The sequence below is a fragment of the Aulonocara stuartgranti genome (assembly GCF_965226115.1).
Source record: "Aulonocara stuartgranti genome assembly, chromosome: 23".
Taxonomy (NCBI): domain Eukaryota; kingdom Metazoa; phylum Chordata; class Actinopteri; order Cichliformes; family Cichlidae; genus Aulonocara; species Aulonocara stuartgranti.
The window spans coordinates 32,930,451-32,954,013 of record NC_138958.1 but is presented as its reverse complement, the minus strand read 5'-3'; the positions used below and the strand labels follow the sequence as shown (position 1 = coordinate 32,954,013).

Sequence of the window (23,563 nt, the reverse complement as noted above, 5' to 3'; positions counted from 1 at the left end):
TCACGTCGCATGCCGACGTGGGGTTTTGGCACAACTTTGACCCAGCCAGCCTCACACAAAACCACAAAACTAAGCTGCATTCAAGTCACAGTAAAAAAAGGAACATCTGGCTTCCGCTGTTTCGTCTCCAGGGTTTATCTAACCGGGCAGAGCAGAAACGAACTGAGCATTGACTGACTTTTCCCAGCAGATGAACATCCAGCATGTAGCGGCAGCTTATTTAAAGAATAAAATAATATCTGTGTTTTCTAGTGGAGAGATGAACCCATCTGTTTATTAGAAAAAAATACAATAGAAATCCAGATGTCTCCGTTTTCCACTGGGCCTTGAACGTAGCTTAGATTTTTGGATTTGTGAGAAGCAGCCGCCGTCTCAGAACCTCTCCCGGGCATGTGACGCAATCTGTAGGTATCAACGATTCTTGTGCATACGTTTAAGGTTTTGTAAGCGACCAGCAGGGACGTTACGTGCGCTCACAGGAACCTTTGTCAAAGAGAAAATGATGAACTTAAAAAGTTGTGCGCAAATGATCGCAATGTGTTCAGGTGCATGTCTGTGTGTGGACTGGAGCGCTCATTTGTTAACCCTCAAAAGTTACACACAAATCACGGTGTACACTTAGTTCAGGTTTGTGGATCATATCACATACATTTGTAACACTTTTGGCAAAGTTGTCTCCGTGTCTTTGAGCTAAAATTGGATATTGTTATAAGGTATTTAATTCTTGGCTCTGATTTAAAGAGAAACTAAATCCTGACTCTCATTTTTACTAAATGAGATCTGACAGTGCTGTGTCATCACAACAGAGGTTATGGCTTCAGTTTAGCTGTCTAAGTGAGAGATGGGTCTTTACTTGGTTAGAGCAGCTGTCTCTGTGCATTGCTGGTGTCTCATCAAGATGCAAAACTTAAGTAACATAGTGCTTTGGTATAGGGACAGAATCTCTGTAGTCTGCTAAACTCAGCAGCCCTGATGTGACGTCCTATTGTATAATGCCACTATGCATCCCGGTGAGACTCTCTGCACTATTTGCATGGACATTTTGGCATAAAATGGACAGATGGAGTGAAAACAGTGAAGTTTGATGTCATTTGGACGAAGTTGTCTTTTGAACTTTGAAGACGGCCCAGACTCCAGGTGCTCGCGCTGTCCTCACACACCAGCTACTGCACGTGGGGATCAGGAAACACACGTGAAAACCGGGGCCCTCGATATTGCACTTTCATAACTGTATCTGACTATAGGCGTTGCTTAAATGGTGCGTTAAAGTGCAACTCGTTCAGATTTGTTTTGTAACGTGAAATTGTCACTGAAAATGCCGACTTAAACACTTGTCCGTGACATTAAATGACAGTTATTTTATTTCAAACATGTACGCGGTTATTTCCATAGATTTTTTTTTTTCCATTGGAGGTTCAGAAAGCTCACTAGGCTCATTTCTACTTTATAGTTAAACACTCCGCTTCTTGTTGTGCATTTACACCTGGGAACAGGTGGAGACAGTTTAGTGAAACACAGAACAGCTTCAGCAGTCTTGGCTTTACATGATGCAAGCCAACTATACATTTAGTGATTGAAGTCGTCCCTGAGTGAACACGGTGTACAGATGGGTACAGACAGCAGCCTCAGAGCACCCATCTAATATGGAGACTACAAAGGCAGACAGCAGGCGCAATCCTTTGGCCACTGCCAGCTTTTTTTCAAGGGTCTTTTTGTGGTAAGTGCATTAATGAAGATATTGGATTCCTCAGCATGTTGTTAGTATATCAGTCAAAAGAAAGAAGAAAGTTTCTGCAAATTATTCCGCACTGAGTGACAGCACTTAAAGCGTTCCGTCTGAAATGGGAATAAAGTATATCATAGAGATGAATCGGAATCTAGGACAGAGGCGGAGCCAGACATTTGAAACACCCGGGGCTTAGCCCTAAAGGGTAGTATGCATGTGGGATTTTTTTTTTTTGGGGGGGGGGGGGGGGGGGGGGGGGGCTTAGAAATGACTGAAAGATTAATTGGCTCTGTTTTGAGTTTTGTTCAAAAAAGAATGACTTCATATAGGGAAAAATATATATCACACATGCAGGACACCTTAAACTAGTTTTTAATTAAGCAGCGAGGCAGAACGAAGTCGGGGCTGTATCAAGACACGAGGACTAAACTCCAATTCAACCAGACGCAGAACTGATCCAGAATTAAAACAGGACTGCAACAGTTCAAAATCAGGACTACTTAGGATTTAACCAAGACAGAACCAGAATCAGAACTAGATGATAGTAGCACTAAAATCATCATAGACCTGCACTACACTTGTTTTTTTAAATCTACCAAAGTCCACTATTTAGATTGAGAAAAGTTTATATAATTATTTAGCCTTGTTGTGCAAACAAGCCTGCATAACTTAATAAATATAGAATTTGAAAAATAACAAACCTAAAAAGAAACACTAGGTACGAGATACATGAGGACCTGTGATACGGTGATACTTTTGCTAAACAACCATGTGACTAACATGTGAGTCTCACCTGCTCTTGTTCATCTCTGTTCTGTCCTCATTCTCCATCTCCCTCTCTGTTCCTCTCTCTCTCTGTTCCTCTCTCTCCCTCTCTGTTCCTCTCTCTCTCTCTTTGTGCTGATAATCATCAAATATACAGTTGAAACCAGATATTTACAAATTCTTCAGATCAAAACACAAACACTTTTTTAATTGTAACATTAAATCAGACTAAATGTTTATTTTTTTTAAATTGATAAATATAAAAACATATTTGTTAACTTTAAGAGTAAAGAGAGAAACTGTCTGTATTTCTTAATTGCAAATGGCACCAAATTGTATTCAAAACTGAGCCACACTTATGGAGCTCCACAGTTCTGTTCCTGGTGTTTTGGTTGACATCTCTTGATGTTCCCATGTCACAGAAACAGGCTCTGTGTTTTGCCTTATATGCATCCATAGCTGTGCCACCAGTTTACTCACATGGACTCTACTAACCTATCAGAAGCTTCTGCAGCTCAGAATGGAATCGTCTGGAGTTTCTTATTAATTAACAAACTTAGTGTATATGTGCTCCTAAATTTGATGAAAGTGATAAAAAATAGAAATCTCTGTCTCTCTTTATTCTGACATTTAACTAATTCAAAATATATTTCAATATTTATCTAAAACAAACAGTTTACTCTAAATTGATGTTGTGCAGTAAAAATGTTTTATGTTTTCTCCCTAAAGTGTAAATATCTGGTTACAAATGTGAATATCCTGCTGTGTACTGAAATCCCTCTTGTTTTGCATAGAAATATACTGAACAACATACAAAGCATAATATATAAAATAACATTTACCTGAGTTTTCTCTTTGAAAGAACGCTCTAATGTCCATTGTCAGAGGATTTTTACTTTTACTTTTATATAATAATCAGCTAAGAGTGTTTATATTTCTGTTTGTACTCAACTTGTACTCAACCAGCTGCACTTTTTAATTGCTGGCTCTCTGCTCTACAACGGAAACTGTTTGCCTTCATATTATCTGTCAAGCTACAGGAAATCGCCACCCAAGAAACGACCTTGTATGGGAACACAAAGCAGAGAACTGCTGCAGGGGGTGTGAGTCTCTCTTGAGCTCTCACCCGTGCACGTTAAAACTGCTCTAAGTGTCTGAGTGTCATTTCTTCACCTGAGTGTTTGATAACTGTTTACTTCTGACATCCATTCTTATATTTCAGTACATAACTGAAACCGATTTAGTCGGGGAGGGTAAGAACTGAGAATATGAAATAAACACACGTAAGCTAAGACTCTAAAAAAAAATAGCATTTGTTCGGCTTTTCATTTCGCCATTTGTTGATTCACTTGAAGAGCAAGTAAAATAATATTGGTCAAGTGATCAGTTTCATATCAATCTTTCGTGATTCACCGTCATATTTACATTATTTGTACGGTACGAATGATTTTCTTTGGTACCTGGTCAAACTTAAGCTCTCCTTAGTATGGCTGGCTCTGTTTCTCCAACAGCGCACTGACAGGTAGCAGCTGCCCCGCCCTCTGCTCAGTCGCTTAGTGCCTGAGCTCGGATCATACCAATATCAGGGGGGATTCACGCACAGTCATAAATTCCCACAGTGTGCACTATGTGCTTCGAATATTATGTGTACTTTTTGTTTTATACAGTTGTCAGCCAGGCATCTAACTATGAAAAAATTACACTCCAAAAGACCCCGGGCTTCTGACAAAACAACCCGGGCTTAAGCCCAGTAAGCCACCCCCACGCTCCGCCCCTGATCTAGGAGCGAAGAGGGAATTTTTATTTTTATTTTTGTGTACTCAGTAACGACTAGAAGACTCGGGTAACAAGTAACTGAGAAATCAAATAGGTTAGAACTTAAAGGGCTTGCGGATCTTTTGATCTTTTTAAAGTGGGCTTTTAAAAAAAGCCCCGTTATATCTACAGGGAGAGTGTAAGTCAATCGTTCTATAAATGTCAAATGTAAACTGTCCATATTCCATAGGTGACTGAATATAGGCTTCCCCTTCGCATAGGGGCTTGTACATATTGTACATAACAAATATGTGTCAGTTACTTAAAGAACATCACGTGATATATCCCCTACGGGCATTCCGATGTACACTGTAAAAAAAGTCAGTAAAATATACAGCAAAACACCGTCAAATTCCAACGGTAATGGAGCGTAAAATCAAAAACTTCCTTTTACTGTATTAAATAGATTGAATAACCGTTAATTGTGAGACTGGATAAAACTTTGTTTTTTACTGTAATAAAATGTTGAGATTATAAATATTTTCTGTGAAAACAAATAAATATGCATACATTTTACAATTACATATTGTAATGTTGAAAATGTCTGAAAAACTTAGATTTTACGGTATTATTTGAGTAAAACTACATCTTTTGGGGTTGTGCACATTGGAATTCACAGTATAAAGCTGTAGATTTTTAAGCAAACAAAAACATTCATTTTTACAGAAACAAGATGTTAAAAAATAGGGTCCACCGTAATAATACAACCAGTACATACCATTAAAAAAAAAGCAAATATCAGCAGTGAAAGACAATAAAACTGATAGTATTTTTTTATTTTAAAATTCAGATACTGATATACAGATTAAAAGTTAGGCCTGCAGTATATCATTGTTAACCTTCTGATAAAAAAATCAACAGCAAAAGAAGATGTTAAAAATAAAGTTTATGGTTGTGAATAAAATTGATTTCAATAATCTTTTTTAATTATTATTTTAAAACAACTTTATGTTGTTGTGTTTCACGCCATATTATCAGACCACCTTAAGTGGGTCGGCCTTAAATTTTGAATTTGTGTGATCGCTGTTGATTGGTAGCTAAACTGCTGGTAAACTGTGTACAGACGTTTTACGTTCGAATTGCAGAGAAAAAAAATCTGGTAGCAACATTGTGCAGTATGAGCGAACCATTTCACCAAAAAAAGGGGAAGCAAGGTAAGATGTGGCTGCAGCGGTCTGCAGACGTGACTTCTGATCAAATTCGAACCTCCTAAAGAAACAAAGAGCGACGTTACATTGCGGGATGACGTCACCTGAAAATGACCAATAGCGCGGCGCGCTGCTGAGCTGTGTGCCAACCGCTCTTTTTTTCATGCAGGAGACTCAAGTTGGCTTCGCTAACGGACACAGTTTTGAACTCGTATATTAGCGCCATTTATTGCTGCTTGGACCACAGCATCTTCGGAATTTGTAGACATCCTGGCAGCTTACAATTAGTTCGAGGTGAGGTGAGTACATGCAACTTCAAGTTATCTCTGTTATAAAAATCCACCAGCCCAGCGTTTATAGATAATTTTAGCAGTTCGTTTTTTATGAGTGAGGTTGTGAATTTAGTTAGCATTTGTGAGTTGAGTTAGCATTACTGTTGCGAGGGAAGCATTGCTCTGGATTAGTTTCTGTATATGGCGTGCTTAATTCGCTAGGGAGGAATTACCAAAGTACATGGAGTTATGTTAACGTGTAATTTCTGTGGTAAGGTAGTTCAGTCATCAAGGGGCTACGTGCTTCATTGTAAACTGCATCGGAATGAGCCACGTTGTTTCTTTCGGTGTATTGAAGCAGGCTGCAAGCAGACATACACCAGGTATGGCGCGTTTAAGGCTCATTTTTACCGAAGACACTGCCCCCACCCATGTCACTGGTGTGGTGGTGGTTTCTTCGTTTACATGTGCAATGGCGATGTGTGAACGTCAGTGTCAGAACTCTAAAGAGTTAATAGCTCATCTGAAGAGCCATATTGTGGAAGGACACGTGGTCACTTGTCCAGTAAGAGGATGCACAAATACCTTTAGAGTTAAATCATCTTTTACTGCTCACATGTCACGTAAACACAGAGTTTTCAGACAGCAGCATTGGTGATTTATATAGAGAGTCTGCATGTCAATCATCATCTGTTCCAACCACATCAGATGACTTTGTACCCTTGATTTCCGAGCCTGCTGCACAGTCTATTACACATGAAGATAACATGGAAATGCCCCCTGAATTCTGTGATCTTTTTCTGAGAAACGTTTCACTATTCTACTTAAAATTGCAGGGTCAGTTTCTACTGCCTGCTTCAACCATACAGAACATTGTAGAGGAAATGCAGAACATGCATGAGTTGGGACAGACATACAGTTTGGGTAAACTTGCATCACTGTTAAAAGATGACACATCATTATCAGAGGAGGACATCAACAAAGTCTGTGAGTCTGTCAAAAGCTATGATCTTTTTTCTGCATGTCATACCGGGCCATTGAGGACAGTGCACTCCAGAGCTCAGATCTTTAAAAAAGCCTTCAACTATGCGGAACCAAAGAAAATATTTTTAGGGAGAGATGAAAACAGAAAAGATAGGTTTGCCTATTATGTGCCTTTAAGAGAGACTTTGAGATGTCTGCTAGAGTCTGATCTGTGGCAGAAATCAGAAGAGCCCTCTACTGAGCCTCCTGCTGATGTTCTGTGTGACATAAGTGATAGTAAGCTGTTTTAAATAAAATGATTTTTTTGGTCAAAACCCATTGACTTAATTGATTTCTATCCATTAACATCTTACATGAAGTATGGGTACCAAATGGTTCCACTGAAACACAGTGTGCTGTCACAATAATGGTGCTGTTAGTTTGGTACTTACGAAACACTGTATAAAAGTGTAGTATCAAGCAAGATCAGCTTCATATTTTAAGACCAAAGGTACCACTTGGTGTAAATTGACCTTTATTCACATTCTTTTATCAGACATCTTGGAAATGGGGGGCAGCATAAGGAGTTCCATTACTAAGGTGCTGCCGGACCTGTCTGCCTCAATCCTTGAAATTGTACTGGAGGCACTACAATCATTAGGAGTGGAGACATCTGAGAAACAAACCAGTAAGTATTATGATTTCATTGCACAATAGCCATGAAGGACTTTCTGTTTTTTCTATTATGCTTTGGCCAAGGTCCAAAAAGTACAATTAATCTATTGTTTGTGATATTGTTTTACAGCACCAAATATGGAAATTTCAAGCCAGGCCAGCATATCGTCTCCATCTGTTTTAAGGTTTAAGGGTGGTGGCACAGCTAAGACCCAAGAGTCTCTTTCAAGGTTAGTAAAGTAAACAGATTCAAGAAGATATTTTACACATTTCTTTGTCGTCTGTCTCTAAATCTTATTTTGTCTTTATTATGATTAAAAAGGTTTGTTTTGTTCCTGCCCTTTTCAGACACTGAATTTGAGCAGAAACCATAAGGATACTCAAAGGACCTGTGACTCTCAGGAAATGGTGAGATTTCAGGTCATAATCTTTTTTTTTTCCATTAAATTAATTTTCCTTTTTCCCTTTACAATATTGCTGTTTTGTTTTTGTAAACAGCATCAAATGAGAGAGACAGATGAAACAGTTTCAAGACAATGGCAGGAAAAAAAATGCTGAAGATTGAAACAAACCTTGGCTGGAAATATTTGGTATGTGTTTTACCGTAAATCAAATTGTTGAAAAACATTCAGCTACACTGTAACACAGGGAAACTTGATTTGCACTTATTTTGTTACTTTAATTTCTTGTCTCATTATTTTTGTCAGTTATTATTGTTTATGGTGTATGCCCTTCTTGTTTTCCTTCTGAATGCAGAAGGTATCTAGCCAGTCCACAATGAAAGCTTCGTTGCACCCAATGAGTCTTCTGGCAGAAATGATGGCGGCTGTATTCTTTGGTTTCCCTAAACATCACACCCTGCCTGTTTATACGAGGCTCTTCAATTAAGTCTGCACCCAAAGATTCAATAAGAGGTAAGCAGTGGTATTATTCAAGTTTTGCTAAAGAAAGATGGACAGGAGACACTAATCTTAATCAGCCGAGCTCAGGTTCATGTCCAGGTGAGCAGTTTCATACGCTATAAATGTAGATTGAATGATAGGTCTCATCACCATGCATTCAGCCATTAACTTCAAGTTCTATGATAAATCAATACGAAACTTAAATACGTTTTCCAACAAATTATGATTGTGATTAGGGCTGCGTTGTCTATGTATAACTTTTACATAAGTAGATTTAAAGTATAACTATTGCCAAAACGCAACCTGGGCTGTTTTTTTTTTTTTTGTTTTTTTTACTGTATCGATTTTGATGTGCTCAAATTTATGCCCCGGCCCCCTAGTATTCCCATTCACTGGCTATTGACCACAAAACAAAATCACGGTCAATCTCAAAAACGGCTTGTTTGTCGTAATTATGCTTTTAGATATATGTTTGTCTCGTTTACAGTAAAAAAAAAAAAAACTGAAAAAAACAGCCCAGGTTGCATTTTGACAATAGCTATCCTTTAAGAACTGTATATTTTACACTTAAGAAATCATTTATCATTAGATCTGGTTTTGGCAGCACGTTTTGTTCATTTCTGTGCATTTTGCTCAAGCACTGATCAAACTTTGTCCATTTTTTTTGCTGCAGAGGGGATCCTGCCAGTCCAAAGTGAACTCCTGATGGACATTGAAGTACTCCTGCAGAGCTTGTATCTTCAACACCATGCGCATTAGAAACTCCACCGAGTCCTTTCCTTCACCAAGGCAGGACCCAGTGACTCATTACTGTTGATAGGTCAGGGGCAGGTAATATTTTGTTTCATGTTTATTCATTCCTCCATGGATTACCAGCCATATATATGGACACATGCTGTATTCTCAAGATCTATGCTGTTTTGTAGGAATAGAGAAAATAATATGTTTAGTCTGTTTTCAAATGGTATGTCAAATTTTCTCATTGTTTATCAGTAATATTCTCTACCTTGGTTGTATATGAGCATCTTTAGATTTTTCTATATTTAGCGGTTGCAAATGTAAAATGTACGGTAAACCATTTATGTTCCTCATATTGTACTGTATTTTTAGCGGTAAAATACCGGCAGCTGTGGTTGCCAGGAATTTACCGTAAAATGTATCTGGTCAAAATAAAATGCTGTAATTTGTTATACAATTTCACTGTGTTTTTTACTGTCAAAGGTTTTAATAAGGTTTAACATATTTCTGTTATTTTTACAGTTATTTACAATAATAGGGTCTATCCTATTACTGTTAAATTAACAACAAATTACTGTAAATATTATTATATTATTACTTTTTTTTTTACTGCAAATATCCGTAAAAAGCTATGGAAAGTTGCATTTTTTACATTAAATTGCTGTATAATTGACAAATATATTTGGTTTTTCCTATCATGATTTTGGTAAAATAATACGTTGTCTACCTTAAAAATTAGGGTTACAAAACCAGTATACCGTATTGTCTTTTACAGATTCCACATTTTTTACACGGTATATTCCTGGCAACCACAGCTGCCGGTATTTTACCGTAAATTTGACAGATTTTTTTTTTTTACAGTGTATGTCTTGGCCCAGTCCCAACGTGCAAACTGATGCTCTCACAAAGTCTGAGGCTCTCAAGTATCTTTGAAAAGCTTTCATGCAAATAGAAGTTAAAACACGTTCTTTATTGCACATCTAGTTTAATCAGCCGTTTCTTTTTATTGGAGAAAACTGATGAGACTATTGCAATGAGCTCACTAAGTGACTTCAGTGAACTCTGTAAGGCTTTACAGAGAAACAAACCAGGGCCCTCTCTCGTTTCACAGACGACATTTAACATGTTTAGCAGTCACAGCAAGTATTCCTATTTGCTCGGAAGATGAAGGCGAGGCCAGAGCAGCTGTTTGCTATCTGCAACTTCACCACTAGCTGCCCTAAGTCGTACACACTGCTTTTTTAAAGGTTTATATATAGACTATATAGAAGTGGGTGTAGTCATTCGTTTCTCTGGACTGCAGTGTGAAGTCAGCGTATGCAGATTGATTCATTCCCACAGCCAGCCTCAAAGAGCTGTCTTTTTCTTTCAGCACCAGTTGCTTTCCTGTGCTTATTAGTTATTCATACACTGATCATCATCACTTGCTTGTTAATTCAAGAAGCTGGATACCTGTGAATTTACATTGTAATTTTAAATGTTCTTCCGGGACTGTGGCCGATATTTGATGTGTGAACAGCATTAGCTTTAAGAGATCCTCCAAGTCCATCACTAGAAACACTGTTTCTCCAAATAACTCATTAAGCACAAATAGTTCAGACATTCACAGTCAGCTTAGATATGTCTTTTCTAAACCACAGTGATTTGTATTTTTCTCTGCCAGATGGAAATGGTTTGTTTTTTTCTGTTTCAGTTGGTTAAACCCCCTGTTACAGCTTGGCCAAAAACACAGGCTCGAGAAAGGTGACATGTACAGTGTCCTTCCGGAGGATCGGTCTGAAACCCTGGGAGAGGAGCTGCAGAGGTACTTCAGCAAAAGGCTAATGTGACAAAACCAGAAGTGGTGCTGGTTAAGAAACATGTCTGTTTGTTTCAAGTTAATGTTTTATTTTTTTATAGTGTGGATTGCCATTCTGTCAACCTGCCACTGCTTGTAATATCAAGTGCTTTCGAGGGTCTGATAATTGTGTTACTGACCTGCTGCTAATTAACCTAATTAGCCTCAAAGTCCTCCAGTTGTTTCTTTTTAGTGCCACTTACCTTTGCAGCCTTCTCTTGCCCTGTCCCAACTTTGTGAGATATGTTGCTGCCATCAAATTTCAATGCAAATAATTTTCATAAAATAGTAAAGCACCTCTGTTGGAAATGTGTTTATAAATCCTGGGCTCAACTAATAAATTCATTTGATTTGCAGATGTTGGAACGAGGAAGTAAAAAAGGCTTCAAAGGAACTATGGAAGCCGCAGCTCTCCAGGGTTCTTATAAAGTGCTATGGAAAGTCCTATGCATTAGCCGGCCTATTTGAATTTTTTCTGGTATGTTGTGAATATTTACAATTGGCACCAGTGTTAAAACAATCATTCATGCACAGGTCGTATTTGAGATTTTGTGCGGTTTTCTGGCCATATTATTTCAGATGAGCTAAAATAAAAAGGAATACTGTAGTTTTACTGTATTATTGTATTACTAGCAGATATTTGAACCAATTTACCACATCCAGTACTAGTAATGGATAGAGTGAAGCTTGTTTGCATATTCCATTATGTATTTATTGTCTTTGTCGTAAAGGAGGCAATCAAAGTGATCCAGCCACTTCTTCTGGGAAAAATAATCCTTTTCTTTGAGAATTATCACCCAGATGATCAGAGGAGTCTTTGCATGGCGTATGTTTACGCTGCTGCGATGTCCATCTCCACGTTTGGACTGACTATCCTCCAACATCTCTACTACTATCATGTCCAAAGAACAGGCATGAGGATTAGAGTGGCTATGTGTCACATGATCTACAGGAAGGTCAGTGAAGATTCAGAAAATTTGCACAAGAGATGCAAATTTTTGAGCTCACAACTCTCAGAATAATTTTGTAAATTTTTCAAGCTGTTAAGTAAAAATGTTCTCATCAGGCTCTTGGTCTCAGCACTGAATCCATCGGACGAACAACCACCGGTCAAATAGTGAACCTACTTTCAAATGATGTTAATCATTTTGATGAGGTAAGGCAACAGATGACCTAAATTTGTAAGGGTCAAGAACCAACTCGAAACTACATTTGGAGAATTGTAACCGAGACAACAGAAGGACAGAGGGTTAACCTGGATGTACCCTTTGAAACCTTTTTTCATTAGGTATTTGAGTAGATGGGTATTTGTGGTAAATACAGGGTTTTTTTTAGATATTATTTAAAAGTTACTACACTAACTTGCCACAGGAGAATGATAAAGATGAAAAATCTGAACTCTTGACCCTCTGCTTGATGTTATACACTCAACAAAAATATAAACGCAACACCTTTGTTACTGCTCCCATTCCCCATGGGATGGACGTAGAGACCTAAAATTCATTCCAGATACACAATATACACAATGTGTACACAATACACAAAGTTGTCCAGAGAGATCACATTTATTGTATGACGAAACATTTCTGTCCACTTCCAGGATTACAGCACACCATCTATAGAGCATAAGGTCTGGCGAGTCCCTGTTCAGACGGTGGCATCACAAGATGACTGATTTTGAGCTAATACAAGACCTCACAATAACTTCTAATCAATGAGATTGACTGAGAGCAAACCTTCAACTGATAGCTAGCTATGTCATAAGGATGTATATAGGCAATTTTTGTATGGGTAGGACAATTAAGTTTACTTTTGTCTAATTCACAGGAAGTTGTTTTCAAAAATATTAGGCAGGCATCTGAATAAAACATCTGTACTTCCACAAATGAAACATGCTCATCCACCCTGGTTAACTGCAGTCAGGCATTAAAAGCAAGTCTCTGCGGCTATTTTATTAATGCCACAAAGGAATCATTTTTGGGATAGCTTAAAGCCTGACACGACTGATTAACATGTGAGGGTGATTGCAGTCACACGAGAATCACAAGCATCTTAAAGCTGTTCTATCGGCATGTAGTTACCCAACACTTTATTGAGTATTCCTAAAATTTGTTGACCATTAGCACATTTCTCCAAATCTTGGGCATCTATGTTTGCTTACATTACAGGCTCCTTATGGTGACTGACAGTTTTATCCAAGTTGTGACCGCCACTTCCAAATGTCACACACTTTTCAAAATGTCATTTATAATGACCTCTACAGATTACACTCAGACTGCACTACTTGTGGGCGGGACCTCTGCAAGCAATGGTGATCATCGTTTTCCTTTGGTATGAGATCGGCCCCTCGTGCCTGGCAGGTGTGGCAACAATTGCAGTTATGATGCCGATACAGACCTGGTTTGGAAAACTCTTCGGCATCTTCAGGTAAAGGATAACTGGAGAAGTACATGGATCTTTCAATCTATAGACCTCTCAACGTCCAGCAAGAAACAAGACCCGACTGCAGGACTCATAGGCAAATTGGGCAAATGTAAAACACACCTTTTTATTAAAGTAGAAGCCCGATGTTCACAAGCTCCAAAATATCCACACACAAAAAAGACTAATCCAGGAAATTCCAAAACCCGAACTGAGACATACAAAGGTGGTTAAACAGGCAGACTGCCAGACTTCTTCTTGGATTTTAGACACAAAGGTGCATTGCTGCCCTCCTCTGGTACTTCGTAAACCAAGGAGGTCAAACTCATTTTACCTTGAGGGCCACATACAACTTACTTTGATCTTAAGCAGGCTGGACGAGTGGCGCTGTGATTTTTCTTTTCTAAAGAAATGTTGCTGTAGTAAATGAAAGACATGTTCGCACAAATTCAATTGTAAGAAATGTTTGAAATTACACAAAATGTTCTGGTAGCTCATTGCCCAGACTCTCCTGTAATTATAAAGCAGGAAGTGTTTGTTAATACACAGAAAACCTTCTGTTTCTCTTGTTTTCTTACTGTGGGCACATTATTTTACCGAACTTCTGCAGAGTTCTTCCCAACTCGGTTTCAATTATAGAAAGATTGGCACAGTCAAAAAAAGTCCTCCACTGACATCTCAACTCTCAACAAATTTCCCAAAATACTCTCTGTGTAACTTTTTTTTTTTTTTTTTTGGCTTTTAGCCTTTTGTGCTGTATCCATTTTGAGTTTTTAACCTCAGCATGCTAAGTGCACAGCTGATCATCACACCACTGTGACAAAAACTACTTTTTTTTGAGTTGTTGCATTTCATGAAGAATGTAGATTTATATGATCTCTCTAAAGAGTATGAGCTCTATTACCTGATCGAAGTGTGTTTAAGGTTCTGTATAATCAGTCTGTATCAGTAATGACCTTCATCGTAGCCTTAAGGATTGTCCTATGTTAATTTTTTTCTTTGGGTCAGATGAGTAAGTGATGGATGGAGGGAATTTTACTGCAGTCATAGAAATCCTAAACCTTGTTGCTTTGGCATTAGACACATTTGATGCATACAAACCCACACATAAACTCCTCTGTAGGACTCCCATTTTTAACTTTAGTGTATTTTATGTCCACCTAGATAACTAGGGAATGTTAAAGCTGATACTGAAGCCATGCAAATATTTTGCAAGACCGGAGCTAATGTAGAAATCAGACAGGAAACACCAGGGAAACAAGACACAGCTGAAACTAATCAGATGATTACAAAAGAAAGTAAAACTAAATACAAGACCCAAGAAACAAATGACAACCAAAATAAAACAGGGAATGAATAACCGAAACACTCAATATGACAAACTAAAAACAAGGAGAGGAAATAAGGGAACAAGAGCCAACAAGAATGAATCAAAGAAAATCAAACGATGAAGAACAACCCAACCAACAGAAATAGAAACTTGAACTAAAAAGATTCGAACTAAGAACTAAATGTTCCCTATGAATCTAAAAACATTTTAAAACAAGTTCCAAACTCTGAAACCCGAGTCCAAACCCAGGACCATGACAGGGCCTGTTTAACAATGTTCAATGACTGTGTCTATTTTCTCATGCACTAATATGTTATTTATAATGTATCATTAGGAAAACTAGCGGCCTCAATGACATGTTGTGGAGTTTTTTGTTGTTGTTTTTTGGCAGGAGCAAAACAGCAGTCCTTACTGACAGCAGAATCCGTATCATGAATGAAGTGGTGTCTGGCATAAGGATAATCAAGATGTATGTCTGGGAGAAATGGTTCTCAGCCCTGGTGACTGAAGTTAGAAAGTAAGGATGAGAATCACAGACAAACTGGTAATGTTTTGACACGAATCATTTTCTGAACCAGCAGAATACTACTGCATATATTATCCTTTTTTGGTACCCCTCTCCATCATCAACTGATTTAGCCCTCAGCTCTGACAGGCTCACGGGGTATTGTCGTCAAAACACAGGGAGGACGACAATACCAAGTTTGTGAATGAACTCCAGAATGAGGCGACATAGGATTTTCAAATTCAGACCAATGATGCACCTACTAGAAATCTCAGATAAGTTCAAATCCCGCTGACCTTAACCCCAAGGTCAGAGGTTAACTTTTCTGAAAATCACTTAGGATTTCCACGTTTTTCACATAGGTGCAAATGCTACAACTCTTACATAAATCCTCCTTTTGCAACATGTTTACATTTTATGTTTGCTTGTCTTTTCTTCAATTTGTGAAAAAGTTTATATTACTACTTTTTTTTCTGGGGTGTTCTTAATTGGTACTGTTGTCCTCCTGCTGAAACTCATATCAAGAGTGATCCCTAAACTCAGTGGGAGGTTTGGATCCTGCTGTATTGGATAACCAAGAGTACTTAGACAGAACTTATGCAGGCACAGGGAGAACATGGGAATTCACAAAAAGCTACACTCTGACTTTTCTTTCCTTTTTCCTTCATAACTTAAAAATTAAATATATAATTACTGTCATAGACATATCAAAGTGAAACCGATGTTGCTCAACATCCTGCCAAATTTAAACTTAAAACTTTGCTTCAACTATGTAATCCATCTACATATGTTCTCTTATGTTTGTAGGAAAGAAATCAGTCGGATATTAAAGAGCTCCTACCTACGAGGACTCAACATGGCTTCCTTCTTTGCCAGCAGCAAGCTCATAATCTTTGTTACCTTCACGGTCTACACTCTTTTGGGGAACACCATGACTGCCAGCCAGGTGTTTGTCACCATGTCCCTGTATGGTACAATTAAGGTCACCCTGACCCTGTTCTTTCCTCTGGCCATTGAGAAGTTGTCAGAGACTGTAGTGAGCATTCGCAGGATTAAGGTAATTAATTTCTGTCATAAACTGTAGGAAAAGTTGGCAATCCAGTAGTCATGTCCAAGATAGTCAAACAATTTCCAAAGCTGGTGTAAAACCATGTTTATCATTTTCCCAGAATTTTCTCCTACTGGAAGAGATTGAGAGAAAAAACATTATGTTGCCTTTGGCGGAAAAGGGGGGAAACTCTATTGAGATCGAGAAACTGACCTGCTACTGGGATAAGGTAAATAGTGTAATATATTTCGTAGCGGTGTAACATATTGTTGTAGAACAATGACTGTTCCTGCAAACTTTATAGTTTGATGTAGTACTTACTGCCATTTTTGTCTTTGTTTAGAGTTTGGATGCACCATCTCTTCAGAATGTTTCCATCACAGCAAAGTCACATCAACTTCTGACTGTAATCGGACCAGTGGGGGCCGGAAAGGTCAGTAAACTTGTGTAATCTATTTTAGCATCCACCCTAAGATTATAGGAGTCTTTAACCTAACGGTTTATTACCGGATTCTTATACGCTGCTCAAAAAATAACCACTTTAATAACATATCAGATCTCAATGGGGAAAAAAATCATCATTACTGATGTGCACTGAGTAATATGTTAGGTGGTGCAACCTGGCAACATTGGATGAACTGAAACATAATGTCCCACAGGTGTTCTATTGATTTAGGTCAGGTGAGTGTGGGGGCCAGTCAGTGGTATTAGTTCCTTCATCCTTCAAGAACTGCCTGCATACTCTCACCACATGAGGTTGGACATTGCTGTGCACCAGGAAGAATCCAGGACCCACAAGCATATGGTCTGATAAAGTTCAAGGACTTTATTACAATATCTATTGAAAGTCAGGGTGCCGTTGCCTAGCCTGTAGAGGTTTGTGCATCCCTCTATCAATATGCCAGTGACTCACCACCAACCCAGTCATGCTGAATGATGTTACACAACATACGTTTTTCCACGACTTCTCCAGACCCTTTCAGTTCTGTCACATGTGCATGGGTTAAGCTTGCTTTCATCTTTGAAAAGCACAGGGCGCAAGTGGAGGACCTACCAATTCTGGTATTCTATGGCAAAGGTTAGTTGGGTTCCATGGTGCTGGGTGGTGAGCACAGGGCTTACCAGAGGGCACTGGGCTCTCTGGCGCCATTATTGTCATTTTTATAGGGTTTTGGCAGTGATCATCCAGTTTCCTTTTGTAAAACGGAGCAGATCCCAGTCCTGATGATGGGTTAAGGGCCTTCAACAGCCTTGTCCAGGTCTCCTAGAACATTTTCTTGTCTCCTGGAATTTCATTTACCGTTTTACCATGTGGGAGATGGACTACCTGTGCAATCTCTGTAGGGTCCAGGTATCGACTAACAACCCCCTCTGCTATTTGACTGATCACATCAATATCCCAAAAGTTTAACTGACTAGTTGACAGACTAGTTACACAATATGGGATCAACAAGAAACGAATTTTGGAATATCAACAAATTAAATCCATAGTAAAAAAGAAATTTAATCCCAGTGAAGCTGAATTACAAACACCACCAACTGTGGTACAATTTTTTAGTCTAAAACCCCCCAAATCATTGTCTAAAATATACAGAACACTTTCTAAAATAGATGAATCAATATCCCTTCCTACTGCAAAATGGGAACCAGATTTATCAATCAACTTAGACCCAAACCTTTGGTCTCAGATATCCTTAAAAACCTTTCAATGGATCAGAAATCCCAGTTTGCAATTAATACAATACAAAATATTACACAGAGTGCACTATACTGGTCATAGGATGTTCAAGATGGGCTATACGCCTTCCAACAACTGCTCACACTGCACAGCAAATACAACGGACAATTACATCCACGCTCTTTGGTTCTGTCCACCAGTTCAGAAATTTTGGCGTGAGATATGTGTAGACTTATCAAAGTGTCTGAAATGTAACATTCCAGCCTCCCCTTTAATATGCTTGCTGGGCAACTTGGATGAGGTCACTGCAGAAATAAACACAGCCCACGTTGTTTTTATGGCCCTATGCATTGCCAAGAAAATGGTCCTCATTAACTGGAAAAATAAAAATAATCTTAATTCTAACCAATATAAAAACCATCTAATAGATCACATTAGTCTTGATACAACCTCTGCCATCACATTTGATCAATCCCTTTGGGCTCCTTTGATCGGCTTCATCACCTAGTGGGGGTGGGGGGTCATGGTTTGGTCCTGCCTTCGCTATTGTAGTTGATATGGGGGTAGGGACGGCCTTAGGGTGTCTGGGGAGTCCCTAGGGATGTTTCCCTGGAGGGCCTAACCTGGGGGATGTGACCATGACCTGGTTAGGAGCTCTGGGGCTCTTGGATGGTGTTTTCCTTGTGGCTGCGTACAGCGGAGATGGGAGAGGGTCTGTGCTGGCGGACGTTGGTTACTGGCCTGGTAGCCTGGCTGCCCCTGGGAGGGTCCGGGACGGGCGTGGAGGCTTGGGGGTCTGGGGGTGCTCCGCCCCCCGGTCTGGCTGTTGTGTCGCCGGAGCAGTGGGCGGGTGGGTGCAGGGGGGCTCGGCCCCAGTGCAGGGGACCTCTGGTGCATCGGCCCAACTAGGGGGCTCTTTAACTGGTGGGGAGGTTGTTATATCTTTGCAGGTGGTCTCCTCACTACAGGAGCTCACTCTGCAGGTGGGGGGGGGGGGAGAGATATTTAGGAGAGGTGGAGAATGAACTCAACCTGGGTATCTATTGTCTTGTGTAGTTTGGGAGATGATTGGATGATGGGGTGGGTGCAGTTTTCTCTGGGGTGGAGTCAGGAGGGCTGCCCCAGACTCTGTGGGGCTGGGCGGTGCTGCTGCTGCGGGCCCCGGTCCGGATGGGCCTGGGCCCCCTTGCCCTGGTGGGTTCCAGAGTGTGGGGGTGCCTACTGGGGTCAGCGGGGGAGCTGGCCCCAGGGAGGGGCCACTTTCCCCTCCCTTTCTTCCCTCCCCATCCTCAGCTGCCTCCCTATTCCCGCTCTACCACACCCACCCACACACGCAGGGCTTGGGGTGCAGGTATGTCACCAGGGTGCAGGGGAGGCACTCCCTCTCTGTCCCCTTCTGGCCGCCTGTGCCTCAATTTTATTCTGCAACCTAGACATCCACATTACTCACACTCTCACATAACACATACATATAGGGCCTTGGGGGTGGGCACGTTTTACAGCATCCAGAGGATGGTTGGTGTATTCCAACCCACCTCGGGCACTGATGCCCTACCCTCAATTTTAAATGTATTTAGACACTAAGGGTTTTCGGGAGGAGCCGTGCTGCTCTCTGAGAGGAAGCTAGTACCATGCTCTCCTGAGTTTTAAATGCACTTTAGAACAGCACACAGCAACACTACATATGAGCGGGCGTAGGGAGGTTTGAGGTCTTCACTCACCCCGGTTCTGTTGGCCGTCAGGGCTGGGGGGCTGGGAGGAGGTGCTGGCCGTCAGACTGGGGTCTGGGATGCGGGGCCTCCCTGCTACTGCAGATAAGGAGGTGGTCCGCTTGCCTCCACCCCAGAGAGAAGGGTTACATCTCCTGGGTCTAGGTGTGGCTTGCCCCTCTGAGGGCGGGGGTACCTGGACCTGGGATATGGAGTATGTTTGGGGAGTGCGACTGTCTGTGCAGTGTCTATTTGTGTCTGTCTGCACGTTAGGTAAGTGCCGAGTATTTGGTTGTGCATATGGGGTGGGAATGCACGTTTGTGTCCGCGTGCGCCTGTTCGTCTGTGTCTATATGTCAGGTTGGGTCTTAGACTCAACCTCTCTGGGTAGATCTCAGGCCCTCTAAAGTACGGAGGCCTATCTCCCCTCACCACACTCCCTGCCGGTGGCTGATGCCCTCAGACCTTGGTGTGTTGGTGGTCCTTGTCGTCTGGGGCTGGGCACTCATGTATGTACCGGCTCACTCCTGGTGGCCGATTGGTGGGACCTGGCGCCTGTGGCCCGGCTGGGCCCCTTCCGGGGGGTGGGATGCCCTCAGGCCTCTGGCCTCTGGGCCTGAAGCTCGGTCCTCTCTGGCACAGCTGGCTGCCGGCAGAGCCCGCGGGCACGCCACTGCAACCCCCTCTGGCCTCTGCTCCGTAGCTGCTGGATGACCTCTCGTTTGGGGCTCTACTCAGCTCTTCCCAGGAGGGTGGCACGGTTCCCCCCCTTTTGGTGGTTCTCCTCGGGTCCTTGTACTCTGGGGCCTCTGGATATCTGGGGCCTGGATCTCCTCCATACCTGCTTCATACCCTGGTGGACGGGGCTATGGCTCCCCACACTCCCTAGCAGATCGTTACATGGAGAAACCTTTGGAATACAAGCATGCTGATCCACACAGGTATGCACACAGGTGTACACACGGGTATTCACAGACACGGACTACACCTTTCTTGGCTGCTGCCTCAAAGCACATTGTGTGCTGTCTATCTTGCGTGCTGCACAATATCATTTAATATTTAGTATCTACTGTTATCTACAGCTAGCTAGTTTATTGTGATGGTGCTGTTTTTATTATGTTGCTCTTTTTTTGTTTGCTTTCTCTTCTGTTTTTTTTTTTCTTCATACAGGTGATCCAGGTGTTTTGTTTGTTTTTCTTTCTTTCTTCCCCCCTTCTCACCGTCTCTTCTCCCCTTTGGTTTTCTTTCTCTCCCTCTCTTTCTTTCATTCTTTCTCCCTGTCCTATCCCCCAGTCATGTCTGTCCCGTTTATAGCAACCGAAAATAAAATAAATTCATATGGACCAATATGGCAAGGCCATGATGATCCACTTGGTAAAATAAATCCGCTTGGCATCTTTCTTGGCCTTAAAACAACAATTCTGATGGCTAAAGATCCAAACGGGACACGAAAAAAAAAAAGTTTAACTGACTCGACTTTATTTAAAAAACATCCTTTAATTCTTTCTTTTAACAGTGTGCTTGATTTCATTTGTAAAAGAGTGGAGGTTTTTTCCTTTTTTTTCTGTTTTGTTTTTTTCTGTTACTGCATAGAGTCCTATGAAATATGTGGCCCATGATTCAGTACCTTGTACATTCACATTTAGCAAAAGTAGCTAAAGATCAGCTAAATCTGATCTGTATGACTTTATCAGTCATTATTCAGTTTATTCAGGTTTAGAGGCATATGTTTATACACAGCTCTTTTATGGTTCTGCCAAGGTGTTTGAGTTGTGTTGAGGTCCAGAATTTGTCTGGGCCATTGCACCATAGCAACTTGGAAACAAAGTGCTAAACCATTGCAGTATTTGTCACTGACAAAAAAAAAAAAAAAAATGCAATTTACCCAGCTTACATGCATGACATCCATGTTTTCCTCAGTCATCCCTGCTAAGTGCAATCCTGGGAGAGCTTCCTCGTGATACAGGCACACTGAAGGTCAAAGGTCAGCTAACCTACGCATCCCAGCAACCGTGGGTGTTCCCTGGAACCATTCGCAGCAACATCCTTTTTGGGAGAGAACTTAACCCAAAGAAATATGAGCAGGTCCTTAGAGCCTGTGCTCTGAAGAAGGTGAGCTAATGTGTTCTATCAAAACGGAATATTGTGTTCATGACAATGTAGAAATACTACTTGAAAAACTATGACTGAAAAGCTTCTAAAGCCTGAACTACTACTGTGGATTTCATGGACCCGGACTTTACAGAGAAGCAGATGCATGTCCACAACTCAGGCTTCTTCTAGTCATGATTCTGGGTTTTGTACCCAGCGTTTTTCAGCTTTGGAATCTCAGTCTTCAGTTTGATATTTTCTGTATGACCTTGTTGTAACCTATGTTGTAATTTTCTGTTGAATATTATGTTTGCTTGGGTTGTGTTTTCATTCTGATTTTATGTTTTGTATTCATAGTTTCTTTGTTAGTTATTCTCAGGTTTTTCCTTTCCTCTTATGTTTTTAATGCCTAGTCTGCGTTTCGATCATTAATACTTGTCCTGGAATCTCTATCTGTGCTTATAGTACAGGATAGCCTATTTTGCTAATATTCTGAAGAACAAAACCAAACTGCCAATATTTATCAAATGACTAAAATGTTCCCCTATTTTTGGCATTCACATTTATTTTTGTTACACGTACATTTTGTGCAGGACCTGGAGATGTTCCCAGATGGAGACCTAACACTGATTGGAGACAGAGGAGCCACACTCAGTGGTGGACAGAAAGCTCGTGTAAACCTGGCGAGGTACGACAACAGTCACAGCAGTTATGTCATTGTTATGCACAGGAGAGAAATCCATTTTTAGTATAATCCTCAACAGATTTGAATTCCTTCTCTGAGTTATTAGGCAGCCTAAAATAGAGGCAGCAATAACCTATATGTTCGGGCAATTTTTTTAAACCTCCAGGTATGCACACTACTGTTGCTATAGTTGTTCTACTTCACATGCCATAATCAAAGCCCTTTTTTTTTACAGGGCTGTGTATGAGGATGCAGACATCTACCTCCTGGATGACCCTTTAAGTGCTGTGGATGCAGAAGTTGGAAAACATCTTTTCGACAAGTAATGACTGCTCACAATTATCTGTGTCCCAAAGAGATACCCATATGTATTCATACACATGAAGTATAGTATATTCTACATGCTACATATCTCTGTTTTATAGAAACGAAGGGAATTATTAATTGTAAGGTTAGATTTGAGTTTTCAATTCAACACCGGTCATTTCATGGCACTTTATACTGTAAAGTAAAGACCCAACAATACTATCACTGATAAACTTAGAAGTGGGATTATTATGCTCACATCGAGCCATGATTTTTATTTTAGTTGCACTGCATGATTGGCAGTTCCAAATAAGCATTATTTAACTGTTACCAGTCCTTTTAAAGCCTCTCAGTTGACACAGAGATAAGGAGAAAAAGCCATAAAGATTTCTTTAAGTACATACTGCTGAGGTAATGCACACAGATCCTTTTCTGCTCTATCACAGCCACAGACTTTTTGCTTTTTTCCCCCTGTAGAAATATATTTTCTGCCACACATCCTGTTTGACCTTTTAAATGTTCTCTTACTCAAATTTTACACAAGTCAGCTATAAATGTGTCATAGTTCCAATATTGTAATCACTTTAAACAAACGCAAACAATGAATCTGGATCTTGAGGACTGAGCTCGCATTACACAGCTGCGTTGTGTCGTGCAGTATGGACCTATATGAGATTTTTAAAAGGAGAAAAGTTCCACTTCTTATTTATGAAATGTGTACACCTGTCTGTGCTTATGATCAGGTGTATCTGTGGCTTGCTGAAGAACAAGTGTCGTATCCTGGTCACACATCAGCTGCGACATCTGAGGGAAGTTGACCAGATCCTGGTCCTGAAGGAGGTTTGTACTCCTGCAAAAGAAAATTGCTTGAAGGAAGCCTGCCTCCTGCTTCTTAACCATGCCATTGCAATAAATAAAGCATTCCCACAGCAGAATCCTGCCTAGTCGG

General features: G+C 40.5%; 1 protein-coding gene and 1 long non-coding RNA gene across 6 annotated transcripts in view; both read left to right on the top strand.

The window, feature by feature from the left end:
• The first annotated feature begins 317 nt into the window (after window positions 1–317).
• LOC309699713 (ATP-binding cassette sub-family C member 4-like) overlaps window positions 318–23,563 on the top strand; it is a 41,420-nt gene continuing 18,174 nt past the window's right edge. The window contains exons 1-14 of one of the 3 annotated variants that reach the window (XM_082522856.1): window positions 318–404; window positions 10,698–10,808; window positions 11,199–11,319; window positions 11,573–11,797; window positions 11,908–11,997; window positions 13,105–13,268; window positions 14,984–15,109; window positions 15,905–16,154; window positions 16,267–16,374; window positions 16,489–16,578; window positions 21,453–21,644; window positions 22,217–22,311; window positions 22,544–22,630; window positions 23,358–23,454. In XM_082522856.1, coding sequence (XP_082378982.1) covers window positions 10,753–10,808; window positions 11,199–11,319; window positions 11,573–11,797; window positions 11,908–11,997; window positions 13,105–13,268; window positions 14,984–15,109; window positions 15,905–16,154; window positions 16,267–16,374; window positions 16,489–16,578; window positions 21,453–21,644; window positions 22,217–22,311; window positions 22,544–22,630; window positions 23,358–23,454 — 1,701 coding nt within the window. In that variant the 5' untranslated portion in view covers window positions 318–404; window positions 10,698–10,752. Of the gene's footprint in view, window positions 409–1,415; window positions 1,718–10,697; window positions 10,809–11,198; window positions 11,320–11,572; window positions 11,798–11,907; window positions 11,998–13,104; window positions 13,269–14,983; window positions 15,110–15,904; window positions 16,155–16,266; window positions 16,375–16,488; window positions 16,579–21,452; window positions 21,645–22,216; window positions 22,312–22,543; window positions 22,631–23,357; window positions 23,455–23,563 lie in introns of those variants that run through there. The other 2 variants (XM_082522857.1, XM_082522855.1) reach the window with 2 other exon arrangements.
• Window positions 4,821–9,562, top strand: LOC309699711. Of its 3 annotated transcripts, XR_014274446.1 has the most exons (8): window positions 4,821–5,460; window positions 5,624–5,753; window positions 7,246–7,377; window positions 7,495–7,594; window positions 7,713–7,772; window positions 7,863–7,954; window positions 8,121–8,278; window positions 8,940–9,561. It is a non-coding gene; the product is annotated as an uncharacterized lncRNA (long non-coding RNA). The 3 variants fall into 3 exon arrangements; XR_014274445.1 differs by lacking the exon at window positions 4,821–5,460 and having other exon boundaries at window positions 5,474–5,748; window positions 8,940–9,562; XR_014274447.1 differs by lacking the exon at window positions 4,821–5,460 and having other exon boundaries at window positions 5,474–5,753.